Below are 24,937 nucleotides of genomic sequence, written 5' to 3'. Positions count from 1 at the left end.
ATCGGATGTCGATCGCACGCAACTGATAATGGCAGAAGGGCCACGCTATGGGCTCGAGGATGATTCTCATTTGCAACAAATTACTCATAATGATGAGCATCATCAATCACGGCACGCGATAAGATCGGATAAGGAGCGTGAACTCGTGTACTCTGGGTTGGAAAAGACGTGAGTAGCAAATAAATAGAATAATGCTGTTGACCAAGCAACAACATTAAAATTACTTATACTTTTAGTGAAATGCCCAAACAAGACACCTTCAACTAGCGTTGTGAAAGGCGATAGAAAATCGTGCGTTAGATATTTTTCAGCTTGTCCAATTTGTGCGAAAGAATCGCTACTGGTTCAGAGTAAACATAGTTATATGCATTTTATTTTATTAATCTAGTTCGTTAATAAACGTCATATTGTTTGCTGAGAGAACTTAATTGTTGTATATTTCAAAGCTATATATGCCATTCTGTAAATTGCTGTACTTAAAATCGATAAAATCGGTCTATAATAAATAATATTTTGAAAAACAATTAATTTTGCTGGGGGGTTTTTTTCTTCTAATTTTTCCAACAACGACAATCCTAAACACAAAAAAAGTTTAAAAATTCAACTTGGCAGGGCTAGCTAAACTGTTCAAACAATGAGGAAAGAAAACGAATTCGAACCCATTACAAATCTACAAAAGTACCCATTGTACACTGTACACAAATTTCAAATCAATAAAAACTTGTATACTACTACTACTACTTGAAAAACAATTAAATAAACAATCACTCTAAAATGTTATGTAACACACTTTATCTGCATCACAAAGAAAAAAAATAGTTTATGTCAACTCTACTCCGCGCATTAAATTGGATAATGATTGCGCATGTTCCTTTGCGCAACATTGTGCGCTACCAATGAAAAAGCTTGACGCTTAGCTTAAGCTAGTGTAATATAGAGGTCGCTGGTGTTGGATTAGATGCTCATGGTACAGTCGTCAACTCGTACGATTTAACAACATGCCCGTCATGGGTTTAAGCCCCAAATAGACCATAGATACGTAGGACTGATTATCCTGCTATGGGTGGGGGATAATCCTAAAAAGTCACTGAAAGCCAACCCCACACGAGGTACAGGCATAGGCATAGGCAGGCAGGCAGACCGACAACCCGGCAAACAATGCGAGGGTTGGTGAGGTACCTCTCGCTCTAATTTCTCTAGTCTAGTCTAGTTGCCTCGCTTCCTCCTATAGCGATTCTGTCGAGCTGAGCTTTCACGTCCCTCACCACCGATCTCCTTCCTACCCCTCGCCAAAGATCGTCTGACGTCTCGCCTGACACCTTTCGTTGTGTTGGTGCTATGCGGCTGCTGTCACTGTAGAAGTCAGGTTGTGTGTGTAAAAAAACGTAAACAGTGTTGTTGGCTGATCAATTTTGGTAAGTTTTTTAATAATTAAGTTCTTAATTTTACGTAAGTAAGTGCCATTTTAGCTAAATTAAGTGGTAGAAGTCCTGCCCAATGCGTGCTGGCTCCGTCGGAAGCGGTACGTGCATGTACCGGCGTAGGAAAGTGGTGTGGTGAACAACACAGCACAAGGCAACGGGTACGTGTTATCCAGCGATTATCATGATTAAGAAACATTATTTTAATAGAATATGGCCACTTTTAACTTGCAGATATAATGCAGAAACGATATGGGCCTGCGGCAGGTGTTTGCGACTGTGCGCTGTGTATGATTGTGTATGATACGGTAAGTTGTAAGTGGGCCACGAAAGAAGAAGAAGATTGTTTGGTGAAGCTAGGGATTAGGATGCTAATCACGGTGTTTATTCCTTTTTTGCAGCCAATTTTCCTCTATCCTGGAACGTGGGCTTACGAGGAACCATTTAAGAACATCCTCCGGAAGCTGTACGGCGACGAGTCGGGCTCTACCAGCACAACACGCTAGAGGCCCAGCCGGCACCGGGTGCCCCGATTGCGCCGTGAGACGGTGTCGAGCGCGCTCGTTAACAACGTTCGGGGCAGGAATTCAACCCTTCGGATCTGCATTATCCGCTGTCCCACAATAGCTGCCGCAGCAACAGGACCGATCCGACCGCACTACTGATTGCGGTCAAATTTCCTGGCAGGAGAAAAAACCCCACAAGTGAGTTACTTCTAGATGCACTATCGCTACATCTGGATCTGTTGTTTTATCTTCCCTCTAAAGCAAATGTTTCATATTCCCTCAGGTGTATCGATTTCATCGACGGCCGCTCGCTGGCAGCACCAACATGCCACCGAATAACCCCAGAAAGGCCACAAACACTCATCACAGTGGCGACAGTGGCAAATTCTTAACGTGAACCCACTTCCGCCCATCTACACGACATCGCGTTAATAGTGTTATTGTGTAAATTGTAAAAAAAAATACGTTAATGAGTTAAGATTAATCTTAAGTGCGCTTTAAGGCATACATCGATATGCCTAATTTTAGGTTAAGTGTTTTGAAATGCGCGTGTGTGCGAAGGGTCGAAATGAGCGCTAAGCAAACAAAGCGGCCGCGTAGGGCCCCGTGGTCTTGAGGGGCCCCAAAAATGGAACCCACCCCTCGCTCGCTAGTAAAATTTACATTTGTGCTTGTAAACCTACATTTATGAGACTGCCTCCACTCGTATGTGCGGGTTTTATACAACATTTAAGATAAATAAATCTAGTTTATATTCTCATAAAACACTACGCATTTTTAAAGGGGGAATAAACATGATGACATATAGTTAGTTTGTTAGAAGGTTTCTATGCACCTTCACTAGAGGATTTTGTCTGGATATTTGCGGACTGCATTTCGATTACATTGGTTTAACCTGGTGGATCTGGTAGCTTGTAGCGCACCATACTCGTCTGTCCGCGATGGCTAGGCCATGTCATACCCCTGGTACTGAACGATCCAGCCCATAGTCGTTCGCAAGGACAGACAAAAGGAAGCTGTGCATGGTGTGTCAAAAAATGTGTAACAGATGGTAGAATAAGGGTACCTGCGGGTGAGAGAGTCCATTTCTAATTTATTATCAGTTGGTCAGTTTTATTATTATCAGTTTTATTATCAGTTGGTGACACGTTCAAATGGATGTGCGCAGATCATGGCCCGAACCTGAGGGCTCACCGTTGAAAAAGGCGCTGTCAGCGTGTGATGTCCTCAATGAGGATCTTGACACGGAACCGAGAGTGGCCATTCTCCCCCTCCAACCCCCCCCCCCCCCACCGCATGTGTTTTTGTATGTGGCTTTCTTCTTCTTCTTTTTGATGTAGGTGGCTTTATAATCATGTTTTAAAAGAAATAAATCAAAGAGCTGTTGAACGACGTTTATGCGTTGTTTTGTTGCACATTTTGTGTTATTTTTATGGGGACACGGAAAGAAAAATGAACTGAATGCATTTCAGATGTAAGGGTTGTAAATAAAGGATACATACAGTGGCGGATTAAGGGTATCGGGGGCCCTAGCCGGTAAGACGAATTGAGGCCCCCTGTAAATGGTAAATGGTGGTCCGGGAGGAGGGGGGAGGGTGTTAGCGGCATTAAACTGGCTGTTGGGAGTTTGAACGCCGTCGGGGGGCCCTACGATCATCAGTCACAGGCTCTAAAATTGATTCGCCAGACCCGGGGCCCAAACGTCCATCCTTCCGGGGGCCCTTGTCGCTAGTACTCTGTCCATACGGCATACTATAGAATGGCGATCTACGGGGCCCCTTAATCGGCGGGGCCCCAGGCGACCGTCTAGTCCGCCTACCGTTAGATCCGCCACTGGATGAGGATGATAATATCATGCCCGTCATAGGTTCAAGCCTCATATAGACGGTCCCCTCGTAGTAAGGACTGGCCAGCCGGATGTGTGGTACTAAAAAGATGCAAAAGCTTGCATTGGCTGGCATGACCAGGTAGATGGATACGGCAAATAGAAGAAGAAGAAACAGGAAAATGGAAAGCAGCAGTCTGTAGAAGCTTCGGTTGAGACCTTTGCTGTTAAAAAAGAGGGAAATGTCGTTGCATGTGGATGGAATGATGAGGTTGTGGGTGGTTCGGGTGATGAATGGTTGGGAGCGGAGATGAATGAATTGGCGATGCCAGTTTACCTCTTTCCATGCGTTGTATGAGGAATCAATGAAAATAGTCAAATCGTATTTGAATTATGGGTCAATTTTCGGGAATATCAGGAAAGAAAAAAATGCGACATTTTTTAACACATGAGTACATTATCTCATATGGCCGTTAAAACCAGCATACATCGGGTTGAGATCAACATTGGAGTATCACACTTGATAAAAAATCAAATTTCCGGTACGGAATTATTCCTTCACTTTCGCTCGTTTGAAATTGGCTTCATAACCGTTGATCGACATGGCGATCAAATGGCCACATCAGAAACGGCACGGAACGGCAACCACCAGCATAGCACAAATATTGCTTCAACACCAGAATTGATCGGCTCTCGCATCGTCAAGGTCACAGGTAAAACCAAATACACTACATATATATGTACCAATCGCCAATTCAAGATACAACTACAACCCTACCATATACCAGTACCAGCTGATGAGCTACCGCACACAAGCGAGCGGCGCGCGCAAATAAGAGGAAGGGGCCTGAAGGAAGAGAGGACAGGGGAAGGCACCGGGAGAGAGAGTGTGTGTGGTCAAAATTTTTGGCCATTTAAATTTTGTGAAGGCACCGGGAGAGAGAGTGTGTGTGGTCAAAATTTTTGGCCATTTAAATTTTGTCCACCAACACCGTTGCATTTCGGAGCTTTTTTCTTGCCAGAAAGAGATAGCCATACACTTGACATACAGCTGTCTCGCTCATATGACATTTCCAAGGCTCGCAAGCTCTTTAATGCGAGGGCTCTGGAGCAGTGAACTTGTATGGCGTGCGAGCCCTCGCGCGCCCTCGCAAATCGCTGTCACTTGCACTGCGGGAACGGTTGTTGAGCCAAATATTATGTAAACAAATAAAATGTCATAAATATTAACTGGGATGCAACTTCATTGTTTTGCTTTTACTGCTTTATTCCTGCAAAAGTCTTAATCGTGCAAAAACGTATCATAGTATAGTACGGCTAGTATTTTGAGGTGTTGTGTATGATATACGAAAAATAATAGGATAAATGTAATAAGAAAAAGTGAATATAAAAAAATTAATCGTTTCCTTGATCATCAATCTAAGGTTCAATGTTTGCTTGCTTAGCTGCCTTGTACGCAACGACTTCCGTTACAATTTTCTCCAAATCGGCAAATGAATCGATGTAGTAATCGGGAAGCTCGTCCGGTTTCTCAGCAAGCCTCTTCAAATCTTCTTCTTTGTAGCGCCCTGTACCAACCAGAAGCGTTTGATAGTTTGAAATATGTCCAAACTTTATGTCTATTTCGGGCCGGTCTCCTACAAACAGTACCTGGCGCGGGTTTTCAATTGAAAACATCTTTTTGAGTGCATCGTTCAATGGAAGCCCTGGCTTGGCCAGTACAATAGGGTTCCGGCCTGTCACACGCTGAAGTATCTCAACATAACAGCCTGGGCCAATATAACGCATCTCAGATCCTACTGATAACAATTCATCCGTAACCCCAGCGATGAACAGAACACCTTTTGCAAATACATCTGCGCACGCAGCAGCTTAATATTGTTCACATTGTAATCGAAGTCCATTATAACCGCTTTAACTGGTTGTCCATCGTTAATAACAGCAATGACATCCTTTGCCGATTCGGTTATCTGTTCATTCGGCTACCTCCAGCACCGCGATACATTAAAAACACGCGTCATTCATGCAAAAAAAACAAACGAACGAACGAAAAGGATAGCATGCCCACTGTTTGCAGAAAGAAAGCTACGTGACTTACACCATCCAGTATTTGGAAGCCGGCTTGGCGTAGACAGTCCTTGAAATTGGCGCTACCAATATTGTAGCAAAGCGCATCAAACTTTATCTCGCGCAAGTACCAAACGATAGTTTTTGCCGGGTAAGTGATGTCGTCATCTGTCACCGCGTGGTCCGCTAATCCCTCCAGCTTGGCACGATAGTCTTTCATCGTGCGGACGCTGTTGTTTCAAACATATGATACCCTTTTGCCACTATTTCTCAATGCACGGAGGGCAAACTGCACTTCGATAATGCCTCCATGAAGTGTCCATACTACGCCTGCAATGACAAAATTGATATCAAACACAAAATTACATGCTTTCACATATTACTCACCATCACAGTCCGTCTGGACAGTGTCGAATGAATCAAATAATTTTTCCTTTTCTTCAATCGAAAGATAAAAAAAATCGTAGTCTTATCCTGTTTGTTCTCCATTGCAATGCAATTATGCGATTCAATTCTACAAACACAAGAACTGCACTGCAAACAGCTCTGCACAGACTGAAAACGTGTTGCCGGGTTCTGTGGGATGTTTTGCACAGTTGGGTACTGAAAACCGAGTTCAGATTATACCTGAACACCTAATTCAGGGCAACGCCACAGTGCCTGACAAATGTATGGTCACAAATTTAATCAAGGAGGGAATGTTGTTGCATAAGGAAATTATTTTACAAATGTTTTTATAAACTTTTTTTTACAAAATTTTACTTGACAAAAATCTAAATATCTGACTTTTTTATGTGTCAATGTATAAGGACAAGACATTGCTATTTATGTGCTTTTTGTTTCAAGTAACACTTTGAATTTCAGTGATTTAAATAAAAAAAAAATAAAAATAAAATAAAAAAAATAACTAAATAAATAAATAAATAAATAAATAAATAAATAAATAAATAAATAAATAAATAAATAAATAAATAAATAAATAAATAAATAAATAAATAAATAAATAAATAAATAAATAAATAAATAAATAAATAAATAAATAAATAAATAAATAAATAAATAAATAAATAAATAAATAAATAAATAAATAAATAAATAAATAGATAAATAAATCAATAAATATTTTCTCTTTTTTATTCTATGAATTGAATTACTGGTGTGAGTAGTTGCTGTTTTGGTCGCATATATTGGCTGCAAGATGCATGGAGTTGACTGTTTATGCAACATTGTTGCTGGCCAAATTCCACATTATTTATTCTTTCACATAATGTCTGCAACAACAATTCGGTGAAATTCGATATATTTGTTTGTTTTTTATCTGTTTGGTGGCAATCAAATTAAATGGACTGATAACTTCGAGAACATTCTACTAGAAACGGGACAAAAATTTGGCCATAAACTCGTATGTATGCTTGCATGTACCCATTGTGTGTGCGCTACAGTGCGCTGCAAACTTCTGCAACATATTTCGCTTACTTAATATCAAACACTTAGGATAATTATAAATAATTGTTATCATTTCACACTTCGTGTTTATTGTTTTACAATATCCAAAGCTTCCAAAAGGAATATTAGCTCATATAATTCTTCTAACCGTGTTGATGTTAGACTATGATCGTTCAATAGGACTCAATTTTGTTTCATAGCAGGATTATTGTTAGGAATGATTGATAATCCGTGTTTAGTCACTGATCTACGTTTTACTGTCCAGAAGCTCACATCAACACTCTGTGTTCGTAGATATAACCGCCGGTCTGACGTCACAGTTTTTCGAGTGAGCGCGTAGCGAACGGCAAGTGCGATTGTTGTCACTCTTTTGTTTCATTGCGATGAGCGGTGTAGCACATGTCGTTCTCGTTCTCTCTTTCATGTTTCATACGATCTGAAGAGAATCACTGAGCGTCAGATAGGCTGATAAGCTGAACGGTGAGCAAAGCCGTCATACTAATTCCGATCAGTTTGACTTTACTATGTTCAAAAAAGGTTCAAAAAATCTCTGCGAATAACGCATTTTAAAATGTCTCTCGTATACTGCATCACTTTACTCGTTTGTAAATGTGAAACGTGTTTGTATCTAGACTTTTACTTTAACTTAAGAGATTTCTTCACCCGTTTACGGTGTACGGAATAATAGTAAACAATAACGTCATTCGACGTAAAGAAAAAAAGCCTTTACGGCTGATAAATCGAGGCTAACGTACATTCAGTAACTATTATAAAGGCCGGGCTACATTGACCGTACTCCGTAGTGTAATTTTGATTTTCACTAGCGCATCTGGCGGCGGCTGACCGAAGCATTTTTTGGTCGTCGGGGAAATGGTCATGCCGGATCTCAAATTTAAGTTGTTTTTTCATCGTTTTTTGATGCGAAAATGGCTGAAATACTTGCACAACATCTTTATCTATCAATTGCATAGCTTTTTCAGACCATTTTAAGTAAAAAACATGGAAAAATAACATATTTTCTGAAGCGGCTTCAAGTTGTTTGGCAAAATGCTTCGGTCAGCTGCCGCCAGATGCGCTAGTGAAAATCAAAATTACGCTTGAGAGTACGATCAATGTAGCCCGGCCTTAATGATTTACGAACAAGTAATGCCATGTGAGACAAATTGATAGCTGATTCTTTTGATAGCTCTTTTAAATGGAGATGACCGATGTTCGTTGGGGCCGGTCGCGATATCAATGATTTCGTCAATCCATATTACGATAACTAAATTTGCAAGAGTTCGACTGTATGGAATGGTCATACTAAAAGTACTAAACATCTTTGTTCAGGTATTATTACGCTATTCGTATAGGTTTTTTCTTTCTATCAAAATCGGGCAAATCTTTTCGCGAACCAGATTGAATTTTGCCTCATACTGTACTTTGCCGACCGCTGTTTTATAACACCAGCCGGTATCGCGAATAAATGAACTCTTTTTAACAGTCGTTTAAAGTTCATTATGGTTTAACCGAGTTCATTTGTTGTCCATTCCTGTTAAAATGAACGATCGTCAAAATAGTTAACCACTGCTCGATATCGCACATAGGCAATCACAGGGAAAAAATCGAGTAGTGTAATTAAACGACTGTTCATTTGTATCGCATACGCTCTTTACGATCGTTTGTTTAACTACGGCATAGGACCAGTCGTTGAAATTAGCAAATGAACTCAGTGCGTTCGCGATGCCAAATTCGAACAATTTTTAACGACTGTTAATTTTCAACCATTTATTTCGCGATACCGGCTAAAGTCTAAAAAGATTGCTTCGTTTTCCATCATCGGTTAGTAAACAGTCAGTTTATTCAAATTAATTAGGGCAAGTTAAAGCGCTTCATACGTTTGGTTGTTAAACACACCCAAAGCGGTACGTTCTGAATTATGCTTACAGAAACCAAATTTAATTTATTCTAGTAAAATAAAATATCACAAGTTTCCGAGCAAAACGCTATAGCAAGTCGGTAAGCAATCAGCTTTTCTTCGCGCAATCGTGTCCTCGCCAATGTGTTCGATTCAATATTTTGACCAGTAATATGTAAATTATTCTAAGCTCTATTTTGATTGAGACAACTATTGACAAATTGGCTGGAGGGCACGACTGAGCAGGTTGTTTACTGCAAGAACAATCATGCCAAGATTGGCGGTTCCTAGTGATCAGTGATAGTGATGAAAATGATAAACATTGTAAGGCGTTAACAATAAAAAAAGAATTAAAACTAAGTTAACCAAGTTAACTAAGTTCTGCTGTTCGGAGAGATTAATTAGATTAATCACGTGTCGTAGATAGTATGTAGTATCTACATGGAGACTGTTGCTATTCCTACTTCCAGCCTTGCAGAAACCACCGCAAACTAAGAGTCAGAATCATTGAAAACATGCCATCAACCTTAGATACGCACCCGTTAAAACATTTCGTAAACCCTCATACGAGGAAGAAACTAAGTGAAGCGTATGTTTATATAACATCAATTTATAGAGTAAATTCAGTAATCAAACACCAAGAATATCAACTGTGGCATGATATTTATACACTAGCTTCAGAAAAGCATTAAACAGAATGTGAATGTAATTATATGTTTAACTAAGCCCTTTTCACAACAATACTGCACCACCTCCATCATCATTGCTTTTGTTTCTAACACTCTCTTTTTTCACTGCTCTAATCCAACGAATACGAACCCAAAGCGTCGCATTGTCGATTAAGACAGGGCAAACGGATTACAAATGAACTGCACAACCATAAAAGGTGTCACGCTCGTAAATTTGAAGAATGCGAGCGAACCATAACTTAAATGGGTTTTACGACCTTTCCCATCCGATAACAGCTCCTCTTAATGTACACCACAACAAAGTAAACAGATCCTTGTCATTTCAAGCGTGCAGCGCAATGGCACTTTGTTGTGGGAAAACTGATTTTTTACATCGTACCACAAATTTGCAAAAAAAAAACCAAACATCTGATAAGGACAAACCATTCGCCAACGAAAATGACTCACAATGGTATGGAGACCACACATACTTGCATTCACTTTTGAAACATTTTTGCATTCACGGTTTGTCTTCAGGTTGTATGATAAAATACAATGTAAAGCGAAAAATTAAAGTATCAAACGTGCAACACATACCTTGCACAGCCCTTCGACACATATGCCACGGCCACTGTTATTACGGCGAAAGTACTCGGTGGGTTTCGAGCAAGGCGTTCCATCGATGACCGTTTTATTGAGCGTTGCAAAGTAACGCATGCCGATTGGTTTGCAGTTTAACTCACACTCGGCATCCTCTGGAAAGAGTAAATATTGTGTTAATAACATCGAACGCTATTTGTCGTGCGCGACAGATTATAAATACCTTTGACGAAAGCTTCCCAAATATAACGCTTGTCCTGAAACGTTTGACTGTTGAAGCTCGCACACTGTTGCTCACGGAAATCTCCATCGGTTGTGGGGCAGTCCTAGAATAATTGATTAATGTATGTGTCTTGTTCGATGTTTGTACGAAGCTTCAAGTAGCATACCTGTTCATTGCATAAATGATACCTCTTAATTATCCCAATGCACTCAAAGCTTTCAACGGCTGGCATTGAGCTTTTTTTGCCATTTATGTATCTAAGAAAAAGGAATGAAAAAATGACAGAAAAAAATAATTCACTATTATTGTAAGGTAAGGTAATTCAATATTTTAAGTGGTATTGTGTCTTAAAATGTTCAGTATCAATACTTCATAAAATGTAATCAAAACAATGTAAACTAATGTAACAGTTTCAGGATCAACTCGAGAAGCAGGTAGAATGAAAATACAAGCACAAAACGTACATTCCTGCTGCAGATAAATGCAGTCATGGAGTTATGGTAATCGCATTGTACCGGTGTTGCATTATAATTGTAAATGGCTTTGTTTTGTAATCTTGTTTCACTAGTTGGAATTGTTTTCCGCGTCTGCTTTCCCTAGTAGTCGATTATTTCCCCTAGTGACTCAACGCGAACGCGTAATCAATACACGATGCACCAATACCAGTTGATCAGTCAACAAACATGAGAGTAATATATTCAATGCATTTATATTGCTACGATACCCTTCAATTGATGGCTGGTGATTGCTTTTCCACGAAACATGCTCAATGATTATCCAACATTTGGGAGTTTAATTGAACCCATCAGTTCCGCAGTAGAGCAAAGTTCTCCGAATGGTGTGCGAGTGTAATGGCAGGACGAATTGGACGAATCAACCATGTAAATGACCAGTAACATTCTAATGCTGCTGCTGTGCTGGCCAGCGCATCAATCAATGTCTTGTCGGATTGGTTCGTGCTTGCCTTCGCGATGCTGTAAATTGGTGAGGAAAAGTGCGCTCCAAATGAACACTACCCTATCACAAAACGCGCAGCAAAAGGCGGAAAATCACCTCACACTTGCTTGCCTGGCAGTGGCAGCGATGTGACTAAATTGAATTATTTAATCTTTTACATGCAGCCACCATCTCGCACCGTTGCGATGGATCGGACCTATCCGTAACAGTCCGTTGCTCGTTAATTCAGATGTCGTCTTCCATCGCGCTACGCCGCTGTGAGGATGAAAGAAGTCGAATGAAAACTGACAGCACCAACAAATCCGTCCGGACACAGAAGGAAGCTGGAAAGGGATAGCTCACACAGCTGAAGGCATGACCTCCGTGGATTGTGTTATGTTAATCAGCCACTGGTACCCACTGGTGGATCTTCTTCCAGTTCCAAATTTGAGGACCAAACTTCCCCGGTACCCTGTACCGTGAATTGCTGAATGTTACGAGATAAATGTGGTGTATCTTCTTCTCGATACCGGGAAACCGTCCGAAAACTCGCGAACGCTCATAGTGGCTTTAGTTCACTGATGCAAAGATAGCAACGCCACAATACGCTTCTCCTGGGCAATCAGCATCAACGATGAATGAGGGATACGTACCAGCACATTTCTTCCAATTCAATCTTTTAGAAGGCAATGGGTGGTTGAGGTAGAGTTTTAGGACCCATTATGAATGCTGCCGGTGGGAGGTACGTTTTTTGGGCATATCGCACGGATTTTCGCACCTTTGTCCGTAATGCCAGTGAACTGCATAATCAACGCCTCACGATTACACACCAAACCGGGCTGATGCTGGCACGTTACAGCCCGTCGGTACACGTCGGTACGTTACGACGGACAACTGCTGCGCGTCAGTTACAATTGTGCTTGACAAGATTGCCCCTGGCACCGGCCTGTCAAGGTAGTCAGTGCTGGGAATATGGTGAGAATTTTTATGCGGTATTCCGAAGACTCTATCATGAATGGATAAAGACTTTGGCGAAACTGTTCTCAGAGGTGCGCTAGTTTAACAAAGTTTGGTTATTGTAAACATATTATGAAAAATATGGAGACACTCAGAATAATCTATTTAAATTAACAAGAAAATGCTCAATTTAGATACCAAAAAATAGTCCGTTTTTACTTACTATCATAAATAATTCATTTCATATCTTCAAATACTTCAAAGAGTATTATTTTTTTTTCTTTTGGCTCAACGACCGTTGTCGGTCAAGGCATGCCTGTACCACTTGTGGGCTTGGCTTTCAGTAACTAATTGATTTCCCCCCATAGCAGTATAGTCAATCCTACGTATGGCGGCACGGTCTATTTGGGGATTGAACCCATGACGGGCATGTTGTTAAGTCGTACGAATTGACGACTCTACTACGAGACCGGCTCGACTTCAAAGAGTATATTACCTAAAAATTATCTAAAAGAAGCAAATTATTTTCAAGAGATTTAAGACAAATCACTAATTTTCTGAAAATGCAGAATAAGTTCTCAAATACTGTACATCTTCCTTGCTTAAAAGCATGATCTACAATGCTAATTGCTTAATCAGTAAAAAATCTATGTTTTAAAACTGATAGCAGATCATTTCGATCAAACCACATCATAATACGAAGTTTGCATTAAAACTTTGGCAGTTGACTACTTTATGCTTGATCGTGTTAATCTTGTACGAGATTGCATCCAGTGCTTATCGGATCAGATTATTGAACGGAAAGTGTACAGGTATACACATTCTTTGGACGAATGAACCGCAGGAGACAAGCTACTTCCAGCGTAACTTCACTTAAAGCTGACCTTTCACAGCTAGAACGAGTGCTTCCCCTGCTCATCATCACAAGATATACACCTTTACGGTAAACTGCTCCGGCTTAGGATGAAAGTGCCGAAAGAAAACTCGCTCGAAGAAAAAGCGAATGCAATCTGGTCGTATACATTCATCTGTTGCCCGCTCCGAACCGTATCCTAACCGATTGCATTCCGCCATACTTACCAGAAGAGTACGAGTGAAGAGGATCTGCTTTCGTGCTGAGATTTTGATAATCCGATTAAACACTGAACCAATTTTACTTGATCTCTCTTTCTCGCTTGCTTTCGTTTTTTTATAGGTTAAATGTTTGGATCCAAAATGTGTGTGTGTGTGTGTGTGTGTGTGTGTGTGTGTGTGTGTGTGTGTGTGTGTGTGTGTGTGTGTGTGTGTGTGTGTGTGTGTGTGTGTGTGTGTGTGTGTGTGTGTGTGTGTGTGTGTGTGTGTGTGTGTGTGTGTGTGTGTGTGTGTGTGTGTGTGTGTGTGTGTGTGTGTGTGTGTGTGTGTGTGTGTGTGTGTGTGTGTGTGTGTGTGTGTGTGTGTGTGTGTGTGTGTGTGTGTGTGTGTGTGTGTGTGTGTGTGTGTGTGTGTGTGTGTGTGTGTGTGTGTGTGTGTGTGTGTGTGTGTGTGTGTATGTGTGTGTGTGTGTGTGTGTGTGTGTGTGTGTGTGTGTGTGTGTGTGTGTGTGTGTGTGTGTGTGTGTGTGTGTGTGTTTGTTCTTGAAAAGACATCTCAGTTCAAACATTTGAAACCAGCTATGAATACCGAAATGGAAATACCAGGCGAAATAAAAACAAGCATCAAACCAGTGCCGGGAGTGGACGGTAAAACTCAATCGCCTTTGATAGTTTGGTGCAATTGTCAAGTAAGATTCCGTTTCGGCTCTGGTGCAATCGTTGACTGCACCAGAGAGACGACATTTTTAATGAATCCAATAAATTGTCGACCGTTGAAGCTGTAGTAGAAAAGAAAAACAGCTTCCAACTCTTGCAGATTCCATTTTCCTTCAAAACATTGCAAAGAGGGAACCACCGAGAAAAGACCCCAGCAGATTTGTTCGTGTAGGGGGTTCTTCCTTGCAGCAAAGAACATCGACTAGCGCTGCTGCACCGAAATATTGCCGAAGCGATAAAACCGTACAAAAAGATACAAGCGGCGCGCGCTCCAGTAGCAAGCGAGAAAAGGCAACGGAGTGGCATAATTAGATAAAAGTGGATTATAGTTTTCTCATCGTTATATTTCCATCGTCACTTGCCCGAAGCACGGGCGAACGGGTTGCACAAGTGCAGCCCATCGTCGCTTCGTGCGGATGAAAGACCTCGCGAACCAGCCAGACCCCGGCCGCCGGTCGCGAGTCGGAAAGGAGATCAAGTGCCTGTTTTTCGAAGCGAATTACAAACGTATTTTATCTACTTGTGACGGTGATGAATCAAAGCTTCTATCTACTCCATCGTCTCCCCATCGGTGCCGGTAACCATCATCGTTGAGCTAACACGCTGCACTGATACTTCCCGGTATGGGGAATGGAACCTCTTCAAGGGAGCTATTGTAATAGGCAGGGTGGCGAAGGAAAGTGTCTATTTAAGATCGCCGTCAACGGAACAAATTTTCGGTTCTGGTGACCGAAGTCTAGAGAAACGAGCGCTGTAACAAGCTACAGACACTCTTGTAATGTCTTTTTGGGTGCGTGAAGTAGTCGTAGAAGTTGGCTTAGGTTTATTTCACTCATAACTTTTCCGTTCGAAATGCTGGGAAACTGCTTTCGTCCCTGTACAGTGCGTGGTTAGTGTAAGCATAAAACCCAAAGAACAGATAAAGAACGCGTGATAAAGAAAACACGAGCGACGGCATTATGCTTCTACGCGCTTTGAATAGCACGTCTTTATGCGCGTGAATTCCGAAGCTCTGAAAAGTGGGAAATAACACAACTTTCTTAAATACGGTATGTGGTCCGGTCCAGCAGCCTCGGCTTGTGTCAGGATGCTGGTGACGGTACCTGTGGAGTGAGTACCTTTCCCGCGGCCTCTCGACGCAACACTCTGCCCCGGTGCTTCTCATTGTGTTAGCAGAACCGGAAGCCTGACGAATTCAGTGCGGAAGCGGAATCCATTTACGGGTTCCGCACTTATTCGCTCGGATAGAATTAAATGTTTTCTGTTGCACAAGGACTGTCGCTTCTCGGATGTGCGACACGAGAACTTTGCTAAATGGCACACTACACTACGTCACTGTCACCCCAGCCTCGTTGAAATGGGCGTAAATGTAAAAGTTGTGACACAAAGTTGTGGCAAATTTATGCAATGAAAAAGAAATAAAACCCCCTATCCAGCAAAAAAGAACCAGAGAGCATGCAACTGAGCTAGGGGTTAATTACAAGAATTCCGCAAGCACACTGGTTGGACAATAGCAATTCCTGCTGGTAGCTTCCTACCTTAAGTGTGAGGGTAAAGTTTTAATTTCATAGAACACACAATTGTGAGGGATGTAATAGAAGCGAGATAGTGAACAAACAGAAATCATTTTATCATTTTTGGTTCTACCGAATCATTGCTTGCCGATCCTTTTTGAACGGGGTGGCTTATTAGTTTCTTCATTGTAACAGCCTCTGTTGCAGGTATATGTATACAGGGGGTTTCAGGAGTTCTCATAATTTTGGGGCACTTTCTTGACTCTTTCACGTAATGAACAATACGACACTCTTTTTTGACAAGCTTCCAATCCAATAGCAATTTCCAATGTGTTAATTGGAAAATTGCAGCTGCAATACATGCAACTAAATTGGGGTTTGTACCTAGTTTTATATATCTTATATTTCTATCAATATATTTCTTCTTCTAATTTGTGTAACGTTTATAGACGGGCATTTCGGTTGTTTTAAGTAAACGTGAGTGAAGCGTGTCGTTCATTGCTATGAACGTGAACGTGATTTCGGTTATTTCGTTCTTTTGCAAATAGGAATACCTGTAAAGTCTGTGAATCGGTACAGTATTAGAAACTATAGATAGAACTACAGATTAATTCATTGGTCTGATCGCATGAAAAGCAAGCCAATATTGACAATCTATCATTTGTATCTATCTATCAATCAATCTAAGCCGGTCTGGTGGTACAGTCGTCAACTCGTACGACTTAACAACAAATGCCCGTCATAAGTTCAAGCCCCGAATAGACCGTGCCCCCATTCGTAGGACTTGACTATCCTGCTATGTTAACAATAAGTCACTGAAAAGCCAAGCTCACTTTCACTAGTGGGTACAGGCAGGCCTTGACCGACAACGTTTGTTGTGCCAAAGAAGAAGAAGAAGATCAATCTATCTATCACCCGGCAAAGCGATTCACAACAATAGTTTAACATCGGCTATTTCTTGATTTGTTTCGAAATTTTGTAAATGTTGGAAGGGTTTTCTGTTTGATTATTTCAAAATAATCATGAATGTTTGCACTCATTTTTATGATTTCTTTTTCATTTTGGTGTATCGCAAGAACCATATAGTTCTTTTATTGTACACCAGTTCATTCATTTTACGTGAACTAAATGAATCGTACGGTTCTGGATTTAGCACACCTCTAGTAATGACCTACGCAGTCATACCAGCTCATATAAGCTTTCGAGACAGCCGGATAGTCAGTCCATACTGCGAAGGGACGGTCCAGATGTGGCTTGAACCCATGACGGGGATGCCGTTAAGTAGTGATGGCCGTCTCCTAGAATGGCTATCAAGGCATATAACGCATACTATATATTCAAGGAGACGCTTATTACAGTCATTGCCACCTAATTATGGCTCTAAGGCATCAATTTTTGACAGTGCGCGTTTATTTTTTACTCTAACGAACCTATTTTTGTCTGTAAGTAATCCATTTTAGACTCTTGTAGGAATTGTGATACTTTTACAAGATATTTGAGCAGATTTTTGACAATTGTAGTTTTAAATCACATAAACACTACAAAAACCGTATACTTGTTTTTTTGAGAAAAAATAATAAAGTTTAGAAATTCTAAAATCATTGTTTACACCTGAAAATACATGCCAAGTTACGTGAGTTTTGCACCGCATACGAGAAAAAGTAGTACTGATGATTTTTATTTGTGAATGTTTTACTTCGTTGATACATTAAAAACTCTCGTTGTGTACATTTTCTTTTTTGTCTTAGATATTGCCAATTTTGCATAAATGTTTTGTTTATACAGTAATGAATATGAAAATGAAATGTTTATACAAGTAATGAATGTAATTAATGAAATCGAATAAAATTATTTATTGTTGTTAGAGTTGTCAACTGTTCATAAACCATATTTTTAAGTTTCGTGTAGAACACATGGAAATGAATAGCCGCGTTTCGACAAAACAAGCCCAATTTCAAGCCCAACCCTGTTAAAATCACCATTTCCCATGCCAACGTAAAATCGAGCAGAGTTCGGCGACCTTCTTTTTCTTCTTTTTGGGCCTAGTTTCTTTTTCTGTAGTTTTTGCCATCCGCCATGAACTGGAATGCACGAATCTTTACTTGTAATATTTTAACAGGTACAAAGAAAACGAAGTATTTTGGTATTCAAACTTATTTTTGGGATTCATGCGCACGGGAGAACATTCGTTTACAGATTTTTAGTGAATTCCATACGGTAAGTCCTTACAAGTAAAAGAAACAAATGTTAATGTGTCGTCATTTTCAAATCCACAGAAAAAGTGCTGTCAAAATAAAAAAAAGGCATAACTTGAAAGACTGTATTGCATTCGTTTAAGACAAGCTACCATCACCATGTGATTATAACTCCACTTTCCATGTCCTGTATGAGCCCATTAATCATCATCATAAGCTGCAGTTCATTAACACCAACTGCTTGTTGAAGCGTTATTAATATTACGAGGGGCTTTCTAATTGCAAACCAATGATAACAATAATAATAATAGATTGGTATAGGAAATTGTCCATAGTAGGTGTAGGAAGCTCTATGTTTCGAGCTAATTTCATTCTCTCGTGTAAAGATAAACACTTCATCTAGCCTTCCATTCCTACTCATTGAATAATCTCCTCAAATTCACATGCCCACTACACCAAATACTGCGAATGGAAAGACGAGGGGATATTTTCGTGCCTTTCGTCCTCTATATGTGCTCCTTTCTACAACCTACTAAACCGAGCGGGAAATAATAAGGGTCTCCTATTAGCAAAACTTGCACATAGAGCAGCATAAGACTCTCTACACCATTGCCTTTTGTGGGAGTGGAAAGTTGGTGCATAATCAGAGTATGATTTGAATTCTATTACCGACAATAACCAATTTACCGACCACTACGGCACAACGACACCACATCGTTGGTGTCTCCAACGCGCAAAAGCGCTCCAACAAATTGCAGTCCTTGTTGAAAGTGCACAGCTAACATTGTGTTCCGCTAAACTTATGCCTGTACGGAGCAGAAGTGCTCTTTGCAAACTAGATACACTTAGCACGTGGATAGGAGAATGGAACATCACCCCGTGCAACTAAACCTGAAGTTATGTTGTATCCTGAACAACTCATTCAATTCAATCAATTCAACCGAAACCATTTTCAATTTTGATTGGCGTATTTATATCACTCTATTACAACATAGTTTTGTGCGCATGATTGATACGATCGCTTATAATGATAAAGAGTGATTTGAGAGATGGAAAACAATAGAAAAGAATGATTTATCAAACCATTGAAAAGTTTAAACTTTAAATGTTCCAATGAATGCTGCTACATTATAGGCAAAAAAAGCTAATATAAAAAAGGCATAACGCATGAAATGATGAATGTCTTGCGAATCATTTCCTTTTTCTTCACTTTACCAAACATCTTGTCCGGTGGCGATGTTTGGCTCGATTTGCATTGTTATTCAATCGAAGTGTTCTAGGTTCTAGGTTCGGCCCATCTTGACATTCAAAACTGTTGCACTAAAGAAAATTGAATGAAGTTCACGGTGCAAAGATGTTCATGATCGAGGTCACGACGATACGATCGGGTGGTTGACCCAGCAATGCATGGCAATATTTATAATAAATTGCGCTAGACGTAGAAGAGCCCCAGATGAAAGCTAATCCTCTTTAGTAAAATTCAGACGATGGCACTATGCTGACAAGCCCCTTGCCTAGGGTGGTTTATCTGCCGGCGAAAGAAAAACAATGAGTCAGTAACGTGCCTGGCGGGTTGATTTCACTACGGGAATGAAAATTCCCTGCGCGTCTCTATGCTTCGCGCTTTCTTCGTACGCTCTCTTCTCGACTCCCCTGAATTGTTCTTCTCCCGCAGCGGGCACAAGTTTGCGGCATTCATATCCTATTTGTAGCGGCGTCGCGCAGACGAAGGATTATTTATATTTTGCGATTTAATTTAATCAGTTGCCAAAAACTTGTTGCGCTCAACGTTCAACTGTGCGAGCTAGGACATTCACCACCGCTGGTCAAGGGGTGCGTTGCGGTAGGTGAGGATGATGATGAAGATTATGATGAAAATTGTATTGAGTTAGGGTACGAAGTGGGAGTGGAAAGGCCTATCCGGGGAATTTGATGCAGAAAGTTTTCACACTTGTGTTTGCTTTTACGCTTTGGATTGTTATACTTTAGTTTTATTGTCTTTAATGGATGGGCAATTGTTGAGCAATCTTTCGTTTGAGTTAGTTATTTTGATAAGCTGCGCAACGAGTCTCGAACAACAGATTCATCTGCAAAGGAGGCAGATTGCTTAAAACTTAAAAGTTTTGTAGAGATATATTTTTTTGAAATAATCCTTTTACACCATTTCTCGAATGTACTGCTCTATGCTTCTAGACAGTGCCGTACTATTCAAAGAATTTGAAACAATTTACCATCGAATGAAATCATCTGCACCAAATGTTGTCAGATGCTGTGCCACACTCAGTTCCACTCGCGTTCCATAATCTCGCCTTTGTTCCAGTACTTCTCATTCGCACTTTAATTAAATTCGCATTGCACAGTCTCTCAAACTGGCAGCAATAAATGAGATAAACTTTCCGTTTTTATTACCTAATCCATGATTACGATGGATCGTTTCAGTGCTCATTTTCGGCGCAGTTCCGAAGCGAGGGAATTCCGCAGTCACGCAGTTTAGCGGTCGAGTTAAAGTGGTTTTATAATGCGCATCTGAACGGACTCGGATTCATGCCGAGCAATGGTCTCAATCGAGAGTATGCAGCAAAGAACACAAGCGAACTTTCCGTTGTATTAAATTTAATTAAAACTCCGATATCGAATCGATACCACTGAGAAACTACCGTGGGTCTGACGGTTTAGCGGCTCATGGCAATTTGAGCTGCAACAATATAGAATTGGTTCGGATGGGTTTATCGTAGCTTTTAATTAAAGGAATGTGAAAAAATATGCATATAAATAGAGAGAGATGATAAATATATAAGACAAGTTTGATTTCTTTCGCAAGAAAAGAGATGATTTATCATATTTTTGTCTAGAGAATATTATGCAAAAAAAATATCTGAGATAAGAAAATTTGAGTCGAAAAATTTGTCTCGATTAATCCTTGCAAGATGTGTTTTGTGTTTAAAGTCTAGACACGAGCAGTCTAAATCGTAGCAGGCGTCTAAGCTTCAGATCAAATTTCGAAGACGATTTTAAAATACCCGTCATGGGTTCAAGCCCTGAATGGACCGTGCCCCCAAAGGCAGGACTTACTATCCTGCTATGGGTAATCAATACGTCGCTGCAAGCCAGACTTACTAGTGGAATAGGCAGGCCTTAGGCCGACAGTGGTTGTTGTGCCAAAGAAGAAAAATAATTTTTAGCAGATCGTAGAAGAATGTAAACGATCTTTTATTTATATATTTTTTCAAATGTTGGTCAGTTAAACTTGGTCTTGACGGTTGTTTTTATTTGTTTAATTAATTTAAAACGTATTGCTTAAAACTGAAACATTTTTCTTATATTTTTTTTCTTATATTTTTGCAAAATATCGTTCTAGATCTGTTTCCCGCTAGGGTTTTGATGTCGAACCGATTTATCAAAACGACAGTACACGTAAACTAAAATTCATGTTTCATCAGTACTTAATACGGGAACACTATATTAAAAATTTGCATGCATTAGAAAACACCTTCTTATTTGCAAAGCGGAAAAGGGAATCTATCGAAAAAATCACAGTAAAAAAGTACTTACTCTCGTTTCCAGCAGCTGCGAAACTGAGTCTTTACGCCTCCTCCACAGGATCTAGAACAAGCCGTCCAGTTGCTCCATGGGCCGAACAGATTTCGCACACTAACATTTGCCGAGGGATGTCCCGATTCGAGCTGTAACGTGAGATTCTGCTCGTGATCAGCATTTCCGGTTGGATTTTCTTCTGTCGTTACTGTTGTTGTTGTTGTTATCATAACGCCATTCTCCACTCCACCGGAAGATGCCTCACTCGAACGGACCACACCGTTTGGTTCGGCAGTTCCGCTCAAAAGTGCTCCTTCAGCAGCGTCCCTTGTCAATGGAATTCGATCTGATTTACGGTCAGTGGTTGCCACGTTTGTGGCTGCAACAACCGAACCGCTCGACAAATCATTATTTAGGGGATTTTCAGCGGTAGTATTGTGGCCATCGCCCACACTCAGGCTCTGCGCCAGAGTCCGGTTGCTCGATCCAACCGCGACATTAATTTTCTGAGCTTGCTCCTCCACTATGCTGGCGACTGTTGTAGCAGGAAACTCTCCAGCCCTCAGCCCAGTAACAGGCACTCGAACGTCCTGTGGTTCCTCTGGTGAGCTAACGGATGGAGCCATAATGTACACCAGAGGTTTCGGATCGCGTCCATCCGGGTGAGGCAGTTGTGCCGCCGATAAACTGTCCATTCTTCCACTGGCTTCGATTTCCTGTCGGTTGACATCTTGCGTAGAAACGACATCGTACCGGTAGTGTTCGGCGTCGTCTGTTAAAATTTCTTTTTCGTTGTGGGACGCTGCGTGCACGCGGTGAGGATGAAAATTCCAACGCTGCTGGTCATGCTGATGATGTTGATGATGCAGCCGATCCTGTTGCTTGCCGCTGGTGGGCGGGGCGGTATCGGTGCCGGAACCATTATTGACACCTTCGTGCCCATTACTGCCACCGTCAACTTCCGCTCCGTTACCAAAATGGGGAACGAACGAAATGTCATTCTCTGACAGCGGTTCGTTTTCGTTCTTGAATTTGATTAACTTTCGCATGTAGGTTGTCCGCTGAGTCGTTGCTACCAACGAGTCGGGAGGTGAATTCGGTGCGCTGACATTCGATCGCTTTGCGGCCCTTCTTTCGAGCCATTCTCGGTGTATCTGCAGTAGAAATAATAATGAAAAAACGAACAGAAAAAGGTTAGTGTGTTGCCACAACAGGAACGGGCGGCCAGAAAGATGCTTTCCAGGTGCACATCTTGGAGGATGAATCATAAGCAATAAGATCCACAGGATGGTTTGTTGACAGGATGAATGATTTGCACGAAAGCATGCATTGTGCTCTCATTGATGTATGCATTAACAGATGTTGACGTACATGCTGCATTACGGATACATGTTTTTATATACCACCAAATATCCTCCCGGGGGTTACAAAAAAGGAAGTAAACCACAAAAATTATAGACACATTTAAGGGAGAAAATAATTATAGCAATGCAGTGACTAAAAATGTCAACACCGAATCAAAACACAAAATAACAATGTGGAATTATACCGAAGAATCAAAAGGAGTAGAATTACAATGGCACATTAAAGAGCACATGATTTGATTTACGGACCCCTCATCGGTTTGAATTGAACTCAAAAGGATGTAAAAAGGCAACGGGCATGGTATGTTATTATGCATCAAATCAAACCCATAAGGCACGACAAAACGGTGATTCTCTTCGTATTTCGACAAACTAGCTGTGATCGATCGAACGCTTCCAGTACTCTCAAAGATCATGCATTTTTACCCATAGCAAGCGCTGTCCCTAGAAAATTCTTATAGGAAACGTCTCATTTATTCAACATCCTTTGCTTTGCGCGCTGCATTGTATTTACCTGTAATGTGCATGTATGGGTTATTTGTGCATGTGAGTGTTCCATATAATAACTATGCCAATTGTTAACAATTTTGAAGAGACAAGCTCATACTTCGTCATAATCAAAGTATATTACTTAAATTGTTTAAATACAAGTATTTAAAAAAATTGTGCAAAGTTTTGTTTTTGTTAGTTATATTTGTAATTGTTTTTGTTATTAAATACTCCTAATCGAAACAGTAATAACAATGGGTTACAAAACGGGTTAAGTAATACAATAATCATAACCCTTTTCTGCACATTCCAACGTAAAATGTCAATTTGAAATATTTTTAAAACCAACCTAACTGAAACATGTTTTATGATCCTTTGAAATACCTCATTTTCAAATTGATTGCGCCATGCCAACGCGTGTGCCTTAGTTTCTTGCACATCCAATTAAAATATTCGTGTAAAATCCAGCTCAACCATCACTAACAAACGGCACTCACATTATTTCCCGCTTCACCACGGCACTAATTAGTCACCAAAAACCGCAAAACTAGAGTTGCGATTACGTCTGCACTGCTGCCTCTAGCCCTCTGGTAAAGAATGAAACTTCAATTAAGCTTGGCTCAACACCATAAAACCAGTCTAGACGGAAAATACAATCGTTTTTCGAGGTCTATGATTTCTCCCCATCCTGCCACCCACTCTGTGTCACGTCCAAAACAATTCAGATCTAACGACCAGATCTGACCGCTAGCCATGGACAGAAAAAAAGGGAAACAGAACCCAAACCAAAGCAGCCGAAGCAACCGAAATTTTGCCATCCACTTCTACTACTCTTTCCGCTGCTCGATACGAACTCGCACTGTGCCCATCCAGCATTTGAATGCTATTTGCAGCAAATTACTATACAGATTATGTTAAATTTAGTACTGGCGAATCCGAACTTCCGAAAGTTGTCCACTGTCGGAACAATGAGCGTAAAATTGCCGCCCGTTTGCTGCTGCTGCTCCTGTTGTGTTGATCAAGCTAAAAGGTGCGAAGGCATGATGATAAGGCAGGCACGGAGGTGGCAAGTGGTTCAAAATTGGTATTTTATTCCGCAGGAAAGCTGTTGCAATACGAAACAACTCTATGACAAAAAAAAAACACACACACACACAGTGCACTGATATGGCTGAGCTTCATCATGTACTGTCAAATGCAGCTCGTGTGTAGGACAAAGAACTACAGCCGTGCCTGAGCAAGGGCCGAAAAACTACCACCAAACGGAACATGGCAGAACAAATGGAAGTGAAAATGCATCACAAAAAAGGGTCCTCACCTTCAACACAAATTCGATGCAAGTTGGATGTATATATTTTTTTCCCTTTCTACTCGGATAATAACCAACCAAAAAGCACAGGACACAAGTTTTCTGCCAACAATTGGTATTCGGTAGAATTTCGGTAGGTTTTCGTTCCGGCTTTCGCTATACTGGTTGGGCTAGCAGACGGCAGAATAACTTGACTGCC

The 24,937-nt window shown here is 40.8% G+C and overlaps 2 protein-coding genes and 1 long non-coding RNA gene across 3 annotated transcripts in view; 1 reads left to right on the top strand and 2 right to left on the bottom strand.

The window, feature by feature from the left end:
• The window catches only part of LOC120954926 (thrombospondin type-1 domain-containing protein 4), a 93,067-nt gene that overhangs the window by 41,185 nt on the left and 26,945 nt on the right, over positions 1 to 24,937 (bottom strand). The window contains exons 4-7 of the mRNA XM_040375273.2: positions 21,595 to 22,730; positions 10,820 to 10,910; positions 10,654 to 10,756; positions 10,428 to 10,585 (exon numbers count right to left, since the gene is read on the bottom strand). Coding sequence (XP_040231207.2) covers positions 10,428 to 10,585; positions 10,654 to 10,756; positions 10,820 to 10,910; positions 21,595 to 22,730 — 1,488 coding nt within the window. The remainder of the gene's footprint in view (positions 1 to 10,427; positions 10,586 to 10,653; positions 10,757 to 10,819; positions 10,911 to 21,594; positions 22,731 to 24,937) is intronic.
• On the top strand, positions 1,146 to 2,694 carry LOC125907214 (uncharacterized). The gene is made up of 4 exons (XR_007452514.1): positions 1,146 to 1,582; positions 1,656 to 1,729; positions 1,823 to 2,125; positions 2,211 to 2,694. It is a non-coding gene; the product is annotated as an uncharacterized LOC125907214 (long non-coding RNA).
• On the bottom strand, positions 5,549 to 6,408 carry LOC120954928 (uncharacterized). The gene is made up of 3 exons (XM_040375276.2): positions 6,207 to 6,408; positions 5,851 to 6,149; positions 5,549 to 5,734 (listed from the first exon to the last, which is right to left on the bottom strand). The coding sequence occupies exons 2-3, from the start codon at positions 6,037 to 6,039 to the stop codon at positions 5,549 to 5,551; spliced, it is 375 nt and encodes a 124-aa protein (XP_040231210.2). The 5' UTR covers positions 6,040 to 6,149; positions 6,207 to 6,408.

Source organism: Anopheles coluzzii, chromosome 3 (assembly GCF_943734685.1).
Source record: "Anopheles coluzzii chromosome 3, AcolN3, whole genome shotgun sequence".
Taxonomy (NCBI): Eukaryota; Metazoa; Arthropoda; class Insecta; order Diptera; family Culicidae; genus Anopheles; species Anopheles coluzzii.
The sequence above is the reverse complement of the archived record's forward strand: the minus strand, read 5'-3'. Positions and strand labels throughout refer to the sequence as shown.